Source organism: Alligator mississippiensis, chromosome 4, assembly GCF_030867095.1.
Source record: "Alligator mississippiensis isolate rAllMis1 chromosome 4, rAllMis1, whole genome shotgun sequence".
In the NCBI taxonomy this organism is placed as follows: domain Eukaryota; kingdom Metazoa; phylum Chordata; order Crocodylia; family Alligatoridae; genus Alligator; species Alligator mississippiensis.
Genome location: NC_081827.1, coordinates 166,413,460 through 166,428,716, shown reverse-complemented (window position 1 = coordinate 166,428,716; position 15,257 = coordinate 166,413,460). Strand labels below are relative to the sequence as shown.

At 47.8% G+C, this 15,257-nt stretch overlaps 1 protein-coding gene across 6 annotated transcripts in view; it reads left to right on the top strand.

The window, feature by feature from the left end:
- Positions 1–12,682, top strand: part of MLLT6 (MLLT6, PHD finger containing) — a 94,409-nt gene extending 81,727 nt beyond the window's left edge. For all 6 annotated transcript variants that reach the window (XM_019482564.2, XM_019482562.2, XM_014603631.3 and 3 more), the window contains 4 exons: positions 1,164–1,528; positions 2,635–2,743; positions 7,896–8,276; positions 9,338–12,682. In XM_019482564.2, coding sequence (XP_019338109.1) covers positions 1,164–1,528; positions 2,635–2,743; positions 7,896–8,276; positions 9,338–9,382 — 900 coding nt within the window. In that variant the 3' untranslated portion in view covers positions 9,383–12,682. The remainder of the gene's footprint in view (positions 1–1,163; positions 1,529–2,634; positions 2,744–7,895; positions 8,277–9,337) is intronic.
- The last annotated feature ends 2,575 nt before the right edge of the window (positions 12,683–15,257 follow it).

Sequence of the window (15,257 nt, the reverse complement as noted above, 5' to 3'; positions counted from 1 at the left end):
GGGGCAAGACCCTCTAGCCAGGAACCTCCAGCATTACGTCCCAGCAGGAGCACTGACAGACCCCAATCAAAATCCCCAGCCTTGGATGCAGCCAGAACCCAATGGCTCTGAGGAAGACTTAAACCCCCCCCCCCCCCCCCCCCCCCCCACCCTGGCATGTTGCAGAAAGGGGAGGAGTGCGGGGCAGAATTCTCTCTCAGCCACTTGATGACTCTCTCTCTCTCTTTCTTTTTCTCTCTCTCTCTCTCATGCATTCCTTACTTATCCAGGGTCTTTAAACTCCCCGCTATGATCCTGTGATCACTGCCAGTGCTGCAGGGGCAGATGTCTGTTATTTTGGCCCACAATAAAGGCCACAACCCCTCTTGCTTCAGTCCTAAACATTAGGGTTTCTTCCTCTTGAGTGGTTTTCTTAGCAGGTTCAGTGATGAGGAGCACAGCCTTGGGCTGAAATAGCAAAGGGACCTATGGGCTAAGACATAGTTGCTCAACCTGTGGTATGTGTACCCATGGAGGTACGTGAGACACAGGCAGGGGGTATGTAGGTATGCTAACACTCTCTCTGTCTTGCACTCTTTTCCTCTCTCTCTCGCCCTCTTTTCCTCTCAAAACCATGGCAAAAAATTTGGTGCCCAGTAAATTCCCCAGTAATAATTTGGCATTCAGCGCTCCTAGCTTCGGGCAACATCACCTCTAGCCCAGGTACATACTTGAGTTGTGCACCCCCGGTGTAAAAGGTAGCAACCCTATCCACACCAGATCAGACATCTGTCATATCATGGCCTTATATGCACAGCCCTTCTTACAACATATAGCACACATTAGTCTGTAAATATAAAATCCCCCTGGAAAATTGAGTGTTGGGGTACTTATTAAAATTTTCAGAAATGAGGGGGTACTTGCTACTTAAAAGGTTGAGAAACACTGGGCTAGGACACAGAGACAGAGGACAGAAGGCTGGTGTGTTATTCTAGCAGCAACCCTAGAGAACGGGTATATACGTGCCAACTTCCAACAAGGCACATGGGAGGTGTAACATCTTCCTATGCCCCACCCATGGTGGGTCACTTCACTCAGCTTTAGCACCTGACTGCTGAGCTGCTGTTACCCAACACCCAGGCCTCCAGTGCTCACCCCCATTCCCTTTTCTCTCTCTCCTCCAGGATCCACACTCAGGCTGCCCCAGCAGAAGCAGCTCTTCCCTCTCGTTCCACAGCACCCCTCCTCCCCTGCCATTGCTGCAGCAGAGCCCTGCCACACTGCCCCTCTCGGGGGTGCAGCCACAGCAGCAAGTCAACGGCTTGGCCAGGGTGACAGGAAACACGCTGGCAGGAGGCACAGCAGGCAGTCACAGCCTGCCCTCTGTGCCAATGGTGGATGGCCTGATCGGGAGCCTGGCAGGAAGCCAGCAGATGCCCATCAACGGGATCCTGGGGAATCTCAATGGTGCTACAGCTGCCCAGCAGCAGAACCCCCTGACACAGACCAGTGGGCCACCTACCTTGCAGCTCTCCACCAACTTGAGCAGGTGAGGTGGGAGGGAGCTATCAGCAGTCCCAAGGGGCAGCAGTCCAAGCATCCTTGTCTCTCTCCACCTCCGGCACAGGCTCTGTCAGTACAGTCCTGTGAGAGCATCCGCCTGCCCCTGGCCCCATTTTAATGGATTCTAATTGCAGCTCCTTTCTACAGACCTTGGGCCATCCTGCAGTCTGAAGAAAAAGGAGTCAGGGGTTTGGTTCACCATTATCTCATGCCTCCCACAGTCATTGGCACTAGTGCAAACTATTCTCATCCTGAGCTGGTCACTATCTGTGGGACAGCAGGGAATCAGTCTCCGTCCCCTGTTCCACCCCACCCCCCCACCGCCCCCCAAGATACTGCATTTTCCTGCATGCAATACACCCTTTTTCCCCCCCAAAAAACAACTTATGGAAACTGGTGCTCATTATATATGAGAAATATGATAACAACAGTTCCTGCTGGTTAAGAGCAGAAGTGAAAGTAAAATCTGCATGTGACTGAGCAAAACAATGAGCAGGCTCTGCTCCCTAGCTATAAGGAAAGATCCTTTTGCTTCATTTGGCCTTTCCAAGAAAAAGGTGTGGCATGTTGTATGTGAGAAGACAGGATATTCCAAATGCTACTATCTATTTCATCCAATAAACAACTGTGTACTCCCTTCCTCATAGTGCCCTCTGGTTCCTTATTCACTCCAGGGTCCAATTCAAAATATCCTTCCGTTTTAAAAGCCATGTGTAGATTTGTACCTCCTCAGAGTACTGACCAGCTGAGTGGACACAGCATGGATGGGGAAACAGAGGGGCAGAAAAAGAGTGACTTGCCCAGGGGTTACCTGGAAGCAGGTCAATGGCAAAGCTGGGAATAGGAGTGTCTGGAGTGCCAATCTCAGCTGGACTGTGCTGCCTCTCATGTATACCACCACTGAGTTTGACCCTTAAGGGAAGCTTGACTCAAATGCTTCCAGCAATATCCTCTGTTCCTGGGGGTTTACAGCTCCATTCTGGAGGCTGCAGCAGTAGGGTGTACTTAAGTGGGATTGGGGGGAAGCAGTATCCCAGCAGGAATGCAAGGCTGTGGGTTGTGCTAACAGTCCCTGTGCTGTGTTCTTCACAGCATACCAGGCCTCAGCCCCCTGACGGAGCAGCAGCGACACGCCTTGCACCAACATGAGCAGCAACTCCAGCAGCTCCAGCAGCTCCTGACATCCCAGCTACTCAGTCCAGTAAGTGGGGCTTCTTAGGTATTTTACCCAAGGGCTGTTTCACATAAACAGCCACAGAATAGGGGCTGGGGCCCTGGCCTTCACCTTCCCTGGTGCATACTGCCATCATGAGGCCAGACAATTATGTTCATTCTCCCTGGCCACAGGAAGCCAGAGGGCATGTCTGCACATGTGCTTTAATGCACATTAGCCTATTTGAATGTGCATTAAAGCATCAATAAAAAAACCATGCTATTTAGTTAATGTGCATTAAAATAGGCTAATGCACATTAACCAAACACTAAAAAACCATGGGCGTCTATACTCGTGCTCCAGGGGTGGAGGGGAGACCTTTAATTAGAGCATCTCAAACAGCAATTCTAATTAAAGTGCCCAGAGCATTTAGTATATCAGCATTCATGCACTTCAAAATGGCGGTGGGGGTACTTTATCTAAAGCTTGTCAAGTGAATTTTAGATAAAGCACCTCCACCGCCATTTTGAAGTGCAGGGATGCTGATACATGAGATGCAAAGGCTGGCTGGAGCACAGTAATTAGCACGCTCCAGCAGGCTCAATTAATTGAGTCTGCTCTGACGTGCTGTAAATACAGCACGGTGGAGCAGCCTCCACATGCATGCGCAGGCACTTTAGTTAATGCTCATTACCACAGGCTATGCACATTTTCCTACTACCTCACAATGGAGGTACAAGACTTAATGCGCATTAACTAAAGTGCATTAATGCATATGTAGAGACACTCAGTGCAAAGTGAGATAGCTACAACAAGAGGGGCAGGAAAATAACCAGTAGCCTGGTGGTTAGGGCAGTCCCTGAGGAAGGGTTTGAGTGCCTGGAACAGAGGAGGGAATTTTAACCCGTGTCTCCCACGTTCTTGGTGGATGCTTTAACTCAGGGGTTCCCAACCTCTTTATAATGCAGCCCAACAAACTGTGGACCAGAAGTCACCACAGACCGACAAACTGGACCAGCAGTGACCAGTAGACTGTGGGCAGGCAGCCAACCCTTTTTTATACTCAGTATAAAAAAGGCTTTGGCTGCCAGTCTGCAGTCTGCCTGTCACTTCCAGTCTGTGGTTTGCCAGTCCGCAGTCACTTCTGGTCTGGCAGCTGACCCTCCTGTGGCCCAGCAGCCGACCCTTCGGGCCGTGGCCTGGGGGTTGGGAACCTCTGTTCTAACTGCTAGGTTGTAGTATAAAAGGTGAGGGCACCTCATCCTCTGGCCAGGTTTCCTGGAAGGAAAGGAGCTGCCACTGCTGTGTTTTGTACAGCTCCTGATCCTGTGGGTGTATGGACTATGGCAAGGCAACACTTCATCTGAGGATCGCACAAGGGCTTAGACCTGAATTCAGCACCAGGCTGGTCAGCTGAGCCAAGATGGAGGCCATTTTGAGTCTGAGCAGAATCAGGTTCACTGAGCAGCTACCAATGAGGCAGTTTCACTGGTGAAAACTTCAGCACCTACTGCTTGAAATGAGGCTTATGAGGAAATCACTGTCAGAATTAAGGCCTAAATTTTGCCTCCTTATCCTATAAAACACCTGAGACCTTTTATGGCTGTGGCATTTAGTCCCTGTCTGTAAAGTGGGACTGCCATTCCTACATGACGCAGGTGTTAGGATGCCAAGTGCATCAGGTGCTGTGCAGTGTCCTGATACCGGGCTGAAAGGGGGACCTGTAAAAAACTTAAATACACCTGTGCAAAGTGGAGGTAATATTCTCCTAAACCAGAATTTGGACCTGCCTGGCCTTTGCGTTGTAACAAAATCCCCAAAGTCAATCATAGAATCGTAGAACGTTAACATTGGAAGGGACCTCATGAGATCGTCTAGTCCAGTGGTTCCCAACCTTTTTTGTACCAAGACCCATTTGTAAACATTAATGGTCAATCCTGAGCCAGTGCCCCTCACTCCTGACCCACTGCCCCCAGGTCTCAGTACATGGGGGAGATTACGGGGGGGCCCAAGCAGCCCCTGGCAGGCTGGAACTCTGCCAGCCTGCAAGGGAAAAGCCACTGTCTCCCGCGTTTTTCTCCTTTAAAGGAGAATCCATTTTTAAAGTTTATCCGCGACCCTCTCATATATTCTTGCAACCCACTTTTGGGTCATGACCCACAGTTTGAGAAACACTGATCTAGTCCAGTGCCCTGCTCAAAGCAGGACCATTCCCAACTATATTATACCAACCAAGGCTTTGTCTGGCCTGGTCTTAAAAACTTCCAAGGATAGGGAATCTATAACCTCTCTGGGTAACCTGTTCCAGTGCTGTACTAACCTCCTAGGGAGAAAAGTTGTTCCTAATATCTAACCTAAACTTCCCTTGCTACAACCTGAGACCATTGCTCCTTGTTCTGTCATCTGTCACCACTGAGAACAGTACAGCTCCATCCTCTGTGGAACCCCCCTTCTGGTAGTTGAAGGCTGCTGTTAAATCCCCCTCAGTTTTCTCTTCTCCAGACTCAATAAGCCCAGTTAGCCTCTCCTCATAAGTCACGTGCCCCAGCCCGCCAGCCATTTACGTTACCCTCCACTGGTCTCTCTCCAATTTGTCCACATCCTTTCTGTAGCAGGGGGCCCAAAACTGGACACACTATTTCAGATGTGGCCTCACCAGTGCCGAACAGAAGGGAAGAATTGCTTCCCTGAGTCTGCCGGCAACACTCCTACTAATGGATCCCAGTATGCCACTGAACTTCTTGGCAACAGTGGCACACTATTCACTCATATTCAGCTTACTGTTCACTGTAACCCACAGGTCCTTTTCTGCAGAGCTGCTGCTTAGCCAGTCAGTCCTCAGCCTGTACCAGTGCATGGGTTTGTTGTATCCTAGTGCAGGACTTTCCACTTGTCCTTAATGAACCTCATGCGATTTATTTTGGTCCAGTCCTTCGATTTGTCAAGGTCTCTCTGAATCCTAGCCCTACCCTCCAGCATATCTACTACTCCCCACCGCTTGGAAGGAGTCAAGTTTATATAAGGATAAGTGTGTTCACACGTATAAAGTTCCCCCCATTTCAGTAACGCGGTTTAGAATTACACCTTAGTTACAGAGGCATAGCACAGAAAAAAATGCTCCCTGAGCAGCTGTCTCTCACCCTTCCCTACTCCTTTCGCCTCCTCCCCATTACTTACCTTCTTGATTGCTGGGTCCTGTCATGGAGTACCAAAGCATTCTAGGGATCAGAGTTTTCTAGACCGGCAGTGGAGTTTGCCACTGCCAAGGGAATCTTCCCCCCATTTTTTCCCTGCAAGGGAAAAAATGCCTAAGTCCATGTCCAGAAGGTTAAAAAATGCTGAATTTGGCCACTAAACATGGGGGTTACCGCCCTCCATAAACATGGGGGTTACCGCCCTCCATACTCCCCACCACCAACAGCAGCAAATTCAACTGCTGCTCTATAAAACTACAAGTCCCAGAATGCCTTGCAATGCACGACACACATTACCCGTGCTGGCAATGTGTGTCCTAGAGGCAGGTAATGAAGCAGGCAGCAAGGGCAGAAGCAAGCGGTACCCCTGACATATGGTGCACCTCCTCCCCACTATCCTCCTGGTGCACATCCCCTTAGGTGGTGCCTAGGGCATGTACCTTGCTTGTCCACCTCACTTTATGCTACTGGTTACACCAGAGTCACTTAGTGGATCTGAGGAAGTGAACCTGACCTCCTCCTGAAAGCTTGTGCTGTCTCTCTTTGTCTTAGTCTATAAAGGTGTATATCTACCTTGCCTTCTGACTTAGGGGCATAGACCAGGTGCCTGGAGGCCTGTGCAGCATCTTCAGCTTACACGTGATGTGAGTGGCAGTGCAGTGCAGCCCTTTGGTCGCTAAGCAAACTGTTTACATGCAAGAGATTGGTGTAGGTAGAGAAGTGAGAATTGAATTGCAGCCCCATTCTCCCTTGCTTGAACCAGTTAAGCTCTGCTGACTTCAGTAACAGTATTCCTTATTTATGATGGCATAAATGAGACCAGGATCTGGCCCTCCTAAGGAATAGAACATCTTTTTCTAACATCCTCTTGTTTGCTATTTGACCTACTATGTGCGTTGAGCAGAGTGAGTATATGGAAATCAGCCTAGATAACCCTTAGCCCCCATTTCCCTTTGTTCCTCTGACCATCTGATGTGTCAATATACCATTAATATCAAGCACTTATGTTCACATCACTGCTGTTCTTGGACACAGATTTCACTGGCACATACACCAACAAATCAGTGCTTGTGTGCTATAAATACTGGTTCTGGTTCTCATTTTATTTTCCCTTGGGAAGCTTCAATGGCCAGAGGAATAGCTACTCATATATTGCAGTATAACTGGCAGCACCACAAAGGTCTTCATGTGTCTGTAGTATGATGAACCAGCCTCTCAGTGGGTGTAAGTTAGCATAGTCCCATTGAGGCCAGTGGGGCCATGCAAATTTACATCAACCAAGAATGTGGCCTGTGGTACAGCTCCCTCATGTGAGAGATTTCTAGGTCAAGCTATTTATAATCAGAAAAGGGAAATTTCCAGGGGACTCTCTTAGAATGTAGCTGATGTCACCATTTCATCAACCAGGTTCCCCTGGGTATGGGAATAATTAGTTAGCTCCACCTGTGCATCCTATTGGTTGGTTATTTCCATAAGGGCTAATGTGGCTTCAGGTGATTGGAGCACATCCCCACCAGCTGAAGATGAGCTTTGTCCCTCCTGGCTTCTCAGGATCTATCTCACCTGCAGTAATTAATTCTGCCCCATAGGAATGATTTTTTTTCTGGGGTCAAATTTAGTAACAAGAGGGAACTGGAGTTCCCAAGTTGGTTTTGTGACCATGAATTCCATAAAGTGTTGGGAATTGGGTCATTAAATACTGGAAATGGATTGGAAGGGGCTAAACAGATGTGAGGGCCGGTGTGTTTTCTGGCATTGCGAAGTAGGGGTAATCTGATCTCAGGTTCAGGGTATCTGGTGGATCAAAAGGATTTTGTGCAGATGTACATGCCTTCTTAGGCCACATCCAATAGGGTGTGTGGAAAAGCATGTAAACTAACACAAGAGTTGGGTTACATGCGCTGCATTAATGAACCTAGTGCTAGGCTGTACAGACAGGCCCATGCATGCAAAGCATCCCCCCTGCTCCATCCTTCTCCTGATCTGTTCTCTGCCTTCCCATCCAGGAGCAGCAGGCCTTAGTGTTCCAGATGATCCAGCAAATCCAACAGAAGAGGGACCTGCAGCGGCTACAGATGACAGGCACCTCTCAACTGCCCATGACCAGTCTCCTAACAGCCACCTCCACACCCCTCCTCCACTCAAATGCCAATGCCCTGATGACCTCTGCCACCCAGCCCGCACCCAGCAGCAGCTCCCTCATGGCTTCCATCTCTCCCCAACAGCTCAACCCTGGCAACAGCCTGATGGCTACTCCAGCAGCCCCACCCCTTAGCGCTCCTGGGAACAGCCTGGTGGCTTCAGGAGCAGGTGTTCCACCAGTCCTTACAGCACAAAGCAACCCCTTCCTCAACCTCCAGGCTGACAGCAATGCCCAGAAAGGAACGGTGCGTGTATTATTGGCATTACGGTAACACCTAGAGGGACCCCACTGGGATCAAGGCCCCTTGTTTTAGGCACTGGTCCATCCCTACAGCAAGAGAAGGTCTCTGATCCAAAGAGCTTGTGGTCTAAATGGGGGAAACTGAGGCACAAGGAAAGGAAGGTCATACAGCAGAAGAACCAGGAAGAGAACCCGGGTCTTTGGGACTAGGAGTCATATCCATGGGATCTGACTTCCTCATCTTCCTGATCAGCCAGTCAAATGGGCTTGATCCCACCTCATTGGCTTCAGTGAGTTGAAGCTAGGGCCATGGGTGGGCAGAAGGACAGCCAATGATACAGGTATATACATGCACCAAGCCAGCTGCAGTGCTGCAGGAAATAGGGTTGGAGACAATATGTATATGTGTCTCTATCACTTGTGACATGGGCAATTATGTGGCACAGTAAAATGCAGGGGTACTTGCATTCCCAACTGGCAGGGTCCAGGGGGAGATGATGTGTGCTTGTGTTTATCAGATGCAGGGAGGAATTGATTTGCCTCCTGCCAGACATGTCTGGGATCCGCTGCTTTCCATAGAAACCTAGGGCTGGCAGGGCCCTCAGGAGGCTATCTAGTCCAACCCTGTGCTCAGCACAAGAGCATCCCTGTCTAGGCCACCCACAACCTTCTAGTGAGGGGCATTCCATGGAGGTTATCAGACTTGAGGGACCATGGTGTGATCTGCCATGGCAAAGCCCCCTCCCCTACGCCCTCCTTCTCACTCATGCATCATTCATCCTAGATGAGCCCAGGAACTCTGGTGAAGGCATTCCCAATGTGGAGGACACCAGTTTGTGGCCCTCTTTGTTTGAACTGAGGTCTCCAGTTCAAATTTCTCTGCTGATCTCAGTCCCTGATGGAGGGGGAGAGAAGAGCAGGCCACACTGGGATCTGCATTCTCCAGCCCAGTGCCCCAGCAAAGCCAGACTTGCAGCACGACAGAGCCATCCCATTTCTATTCATTGGCATGTTGCTGCCTGTCCAATTGACACTGAAGACTGTCTCCTCTGTGTCTTTTTGCAGAGCATGAATGAAAAGGTTGCTCCTCTCACCCAGGACAAGGGCTAAGCCCCAGGCCTGCCTAGACCAGCAGCCAGCTCCTCGGTGACTGGAACGCGGCTTTCCACGGTCACAGATCTTGATACTTTAGAGCAATGAGCACAAGGCTTCTGAGAAGCATTTCCTGCCAGCAAGTAATGCCAGGTGGTGCGTTTGGAAGACAAGTGTGTTTCTGATTGAGGCCTGGCATTCAATGCCCTTCTAAGAAGGGAGGAGGGGCAGGGAGATTCCTGCTGACTTGGTCCAGGCCACACTTGCTCAAAGCAAAGCTATATCTACCTCCACGCAAAGCGGAGGAGAGAGTTTGTGTGAGCTCAGACACCTGCCAGCCTCTTCTTCAGAGGGCACGTGCATGTGTGGATCCTCCAGGTCAGGCAGTAAACCAAGATCGCAACCCATCCTCAGCCAAGATCATGGATGAAGGGGTGTCTCTGCCAAGGTGTCCCTTTCATGTGGGACTTGGTGGGAGTGGTTGGCTTGTGGGTTCTCTCCCACCAGGCAGGGAGGTTAAGAGGATCATAGCTGAGGAAACCCTGAAACAAGACTGATGGCTGGGACTTCCCACAGGACTTTGACTGCGCAGGTCCCTAAGATGTTCCGTCCTCTGTAACCATCACATACAGCCCTTCTCTGCCCCCCTGCCAGATCTGGATTCAGCCTAAAAAGACATGGATGAGGGATCTATGGAAAGGGACTGGCTGCAAGTGTTGAATGCCACTTTCCTCTGCCCTACACTGCTCGGGGTCTCCTTTCCAAAGGCTAAACTGAAAGACGTCACCATGCCTGCTAGGCCAACTAGTGCGGCTCTCCATAGGTCAGCTCAGCGCTTTACTTTCCCACGTGAGAAGCACACTCCTGCCTCTCATGTTGCCCCTTGTTCTCTCTTTCCAAGCTCAACCAGCACAGCTTGCAAAAGGGCTGAGGCCATTCTGGTGCTCTGCACAGCCAACTTCAGGAAGTGTGTTCTACCCAGGCTGTTTGCTTACAGGCCTTCTCTGGGAGGTGGCCCCAAGCATGTGTTGGGTGGAAAGGATAGTCTGAAATCTGGTACCTGGTCTTTCTTACTCATCTCTAAAGTAGTTCCACTCTGGCAAAGACTGGTCTCCTGCACTGTGGGCACCATCTAGTGCTTGGAAAACCCTAAAAGAGCACTAGTCTTCCCAGCCTGGAACATCCTTGCTTTTACACTTTTTGATTTTAACTCCACCCTGGCACCTGGAGCTTTAGCAGAGAAACCTGCTTCCTCAGAGATTGTATGGCACAGATTTTTGAAGGACAGGTGGGGAAGCTGAGCAGAGGGGGAGATCAGCATCAAACATACGAGTTACCCCTCCCCTGCCCCTGGTTACATCCATGTTGCTCAGGGGTGGAGTCAGGACTCCAGCTAACAGAAACACTGAGGATCTTAATGAAAAAGTCATCAGACTTTACTGGATACAAGTCATTTTCAGCATATCCCCACTGCCTCCATCTAGTTTGCACTATTCAAATTTATTGGCAGTGGGTCTGTGCTGATACCACTGGAAAAGTTCATCATGGTTCATCTATTAAATACATTTCTTGTTTCTTTCTGTTTTTAAATGAAAGATCATGGCCATGGTGGTTGTATAGGACAAAAAGGAGAGAATGCCTTCCTGGGCCTTGGCTTCCAGTTCTGAGCTGGACAGGACAATGCTGTCTGCTCACAACTTTTTTTGAAACAAATTTTAAAAGCTATTCCTCAGCAACACCACAAGCACTAGTGGCAAGGTAGAGATGGCAGCTATAAAAATGAGAATGCAAAAAAAAAGTTTCCCTCCCTTCCTGGCTATCTCTGCAGTGGGGACATGGAGAGGAGCAGCTGGAAAATGTGATTATTATTAACGTTCCCTCTCCACAGCCAGCTGCTAAATTGAGTTAAGAACTGAGATGTGCCAAACTTCCATCAGCCTGGTGCATTTAAAATTATAGGTGTTGAATTTGAGTTTGAAAGGGCTTGATTTTATTTTTCCTGTCCCCCTTACTCCTGAAAATGCTCTTGTACAATATTGTGTCGCACCTTTTTTTTAATCTCAACATTTTCTCTTCCCCTCTGCAAATCCAGGGCATAATCCCTACATCTTCCTTAACCCCATGGAACTCCTGGTAACACAGGGTGCTATGCTTCTGTCTGTAAATCAGGTAGTTTGACACTGACCCAGCTTGTGAGCACAACATGTCATGTGTGAAAAGCTGCATGAGCAGAATTGCAATTGCAGATGCTGCTGTGCTAGATTCTGCCCCAAAATATGCTGCCAGCTGCTTGCTGCCCTGGGCTTTTTGTTTGTTTTTTTTTACTATAGGGTCCCAGATTCAAGTTCTCACTTCCTCCCTTGTTAGGGCAACAATCCCCATTAAAATCCCTGAGAAAATTATCTTAAACAGTCACAGCCTCATATCATGCCTGGAACCAGTCCCAACATTTCAGTTTTTAATTAAATTTCAGACTTTGAAATGGCAGGAAATGGGCTGGTGAAGGAAGAACATTTCAATGGTTCCCCCCCTTTCTTTAATTCTGATTCACCCTAGTCAAGATTTGATGCATTTGTTCCTGAAAAGCAAACAAACCTTAAATGTAAGTGAATACAAGGAGTCTGTTTTGCATAGGTTCTCTCCATAAAGGTAGGGATGTGAGTCATTCTGGGCTTCATTCCTAGCTGTCCCTGCTTCATATTTGGCACATCTTTTTTTTTTTTTTCATTTGAGTACAAAGCCATTTTGCTCTAAGAGGACTCTGTAGATCAGGCAGGGAAGAAATTGAGGATAATAAGGGGAAGGAAGAGACATATAGCACTTAAATTAATATATATATATATATATATATATATATATATATATATATATATATGTGTGTGTGTGTGTGTATATATATTTCTCTGCCATCTTCCAAAGGCACCTGGTTCCTTTGAAGTGCACTCTGCCCAATGGCTGCATTCTGTCCCAGAGGCAAAGGTCCCTTGGGCAGATTGAGGAGAGGAAAAGGGCCACTTTTGGAAAGTTGATGTTAAACTTTGCATCTTTGCGAAAAATAGGAAGGTGAGGAAAGAAAACCAAGCTAAAGGTTATCTGTGTTTCGGTTGCACTGGGGTACATTTCTTTACCCGTTTTGATGCTAATGTCTCATTTTAGTATGTTGCATGTGTCTTTTTTGTTTTTGTTTTGATTTGTTTTTTTATTAAATAAAAGAGAAAAAATGTGTATATTTTTGGCAATTTAAGGTAATGTAGCTAAGATATATTTTTTTCACGCTGCTTGACTGTTCTTTATTATAATAAATAATATTAATATTAATATCGAAGACTTTTTAATACATTTAGGGTTTCAAAAGTTAACTAAGAAAGGGGTTTGTGTGTGTGCGTACCTTTAAGTAGAGGTGCAAAAATCCTATTGACTGAAATAGAACTAAGCACATATTTAAGCGCTTTCCTGGATAAGGGATGCTTTCGAAAAGTAGGGCCTACATCAGTGCCTGAGTGCTTGCTTTCAGTCTGGTTTCCATGGGTGCAGAGCACCCAGACAGCTGCAAATCGGTTCATCCACAGCAGGGGGTTCTTGGCACACTTTGTATGATCAGACTTGAAGTGTCTTCAGTTCTGGAAGCTCCCAAAATTAGGCACCACAAATTAACACCCACTCTTTATAGGGGAACTTCAGTCTAATAAATTGACGAGAGGAGACAGGAAGAGTATTAAAGTCTTGACCACTAGCAAAGAGAAGGCAGCTTAGCCATGAGATTGTTGGCTTGAATTTAACACCCTGCCTGTGCATGTGAATAGTCTGGGTGACCCTGTATGCTACTTGCCACTGAAGGAAAAGTAGTGGTCCTGTGGGCTTGAAAAGCTAGAGATGGGCCTGAAAGCAAGCACTGGCTCTCATGCAGACTTTGCAAATGATCCTGAAGTTTTCCAAGGGGAGCAACTGTCAATTAGGCATTAAAATAGGGGCGGGCAATTATTTTAGGCAGAGGGTCACTTACTGAGTTTTGGCAAGCCATCAAGAGCCGCATGACAAGCAGCCAAGGGCAAATAAATATTCATTTTCTAAATTTTTTAGGGGCCCTGCGGGCCGGATAGAATGGCCTGGCGAGCCGCATTCAGCCTGCAGGCTGAATTTTACCCACCGCTGCATTAAAAGAAAGGGCTTGATTTTTTTTCCTTCTTCCAATGTGCGCTGCATGGTTGGTTGCTGAGTCTTCTTGAAGATCTGGCCATGTATTTGGTGTCTCAATAAGTACAAATCTCTTGGGAAATCTCATGCTGCTTTTGGTCCCTAAGCCCTTGGAAAATAGGTGCTAGAGGGCACCTCAGCACTGAGCACTTTCCAGTCTCAGGATAGGTCAGACCCCCACCCTTGTCTTCCTTATTATTTTAAAACCCAAACAGAGTGTATCCATCTTGTTTCTCCCAAACAAGTGTGTACACTTAGTATACCCCAAATGCTGAAGCTATGTAGCAGTCTGGGCTTTGTGGTCCTCAGAAGCTTCTGGAACGCCTTTAATTCACTGTGCATGTGTGGAGGATTTTAAAAAAATAATCTCTAGCTCCGATATCAGACTTTTTCATGTGTAGAGCTCAAAACATTTTGTGCAGATGGTCCACATCGTTATCTCCATTTTACAGATGAGGAAGATGAGGCAAAGGGATTGGCACAAGGTCACCCAGCCAGCAGCAGAGATGAGCCTACAGTCCAGGTGTCCTGTGTCCCGGTCCAGGGCACCATCTGCTAGACTGCACTGAATCCATAATGGTGCTCAAAGTCTGTAGGGCAGGAGGTAGGGAAGAGACCATGGAGCCATGACAGAGAAGGGAAATCATATGCTTCAATAAGATTGTTCTTAAGAGGTAGGGGGAAAGAGTCAGGCCATGGAGATACCATGGGAGACGGTGCTGATCTCACAGAGTTGAATTATCAGAGGTACTGGATGACTGGGTGTTCTCAGTTGCCAGAACCATGAAAACAGTTTCTTTCTCTCAGTAAAAGAGTCGGTAAGAGAGAAAGGACATGTGATATCCAGTCTCAAGAGTTTACTGTCTGGGTACTCTACATCTCCCCAGTGTTGTAATATGTCTTGCAATTGCAGTAGCGGTCCGTGTGTGTGTGTAGCGTTGTGGGGAGAGGTGCAGAATTTCAGTTGCTGTAAATTATCGCTGGTGGAGCTATGACCATTTCCACTACAGGTGGCAAAGCCAATAGGAGAGACCTTGTTCATCTAGTTCAATCATTCTGGATAAGGCAAGCCAGGGATAATCCCCCAATGGTCCTTTTAGTGGAAGGAATTATTTTTCCCCATTTCTGTCCAGCTAAGATATGAATTTATGTGGCTAAGGAGGAGCTTATTTCAGCATCAGTGATGCAGGAGAGAGCACTGAATCTGAGATCCTTCTGGAGGGAGATGTGCATGTGGAGACCAAGAAATCTGGACTGGGTTATACTGTACTTCTGATACCATGTGGATGCTGGGGTTTAGGCAGGAGTATGCAAAGTGGATGTGGAGGCATTTAAGCTTCTTTGTGGAGGCTTCATAGTTTCATAGTAGCTAAGGTCAGGAGGGACCTGAACAGATCATCTAGCCTGACCCCTTGCCACAGGCTTTTCTGTGGCTTGGTTCTCCTGTGGGTAGAGGTGGGTTAGTTTACTTTTTGTCCCCCAAATAAGGAACCAGCTTCCATTTTGAGGATGTGGAGACCAGTTGTTTTCTGTGGAGAGGTGCTGAGCTCTGTGTGGACTGCATGAAAATGCAGGGAGTGTATTTTCTTAGGGTGGTGGTGATGTGCAGGATGTGTACGCATGCAGGGTGCCTTGAATAGGCAAAGTATCCAGGTTCTATTTCTCCAACATTCATCAGTCCATGAGAATTATTCTCTCA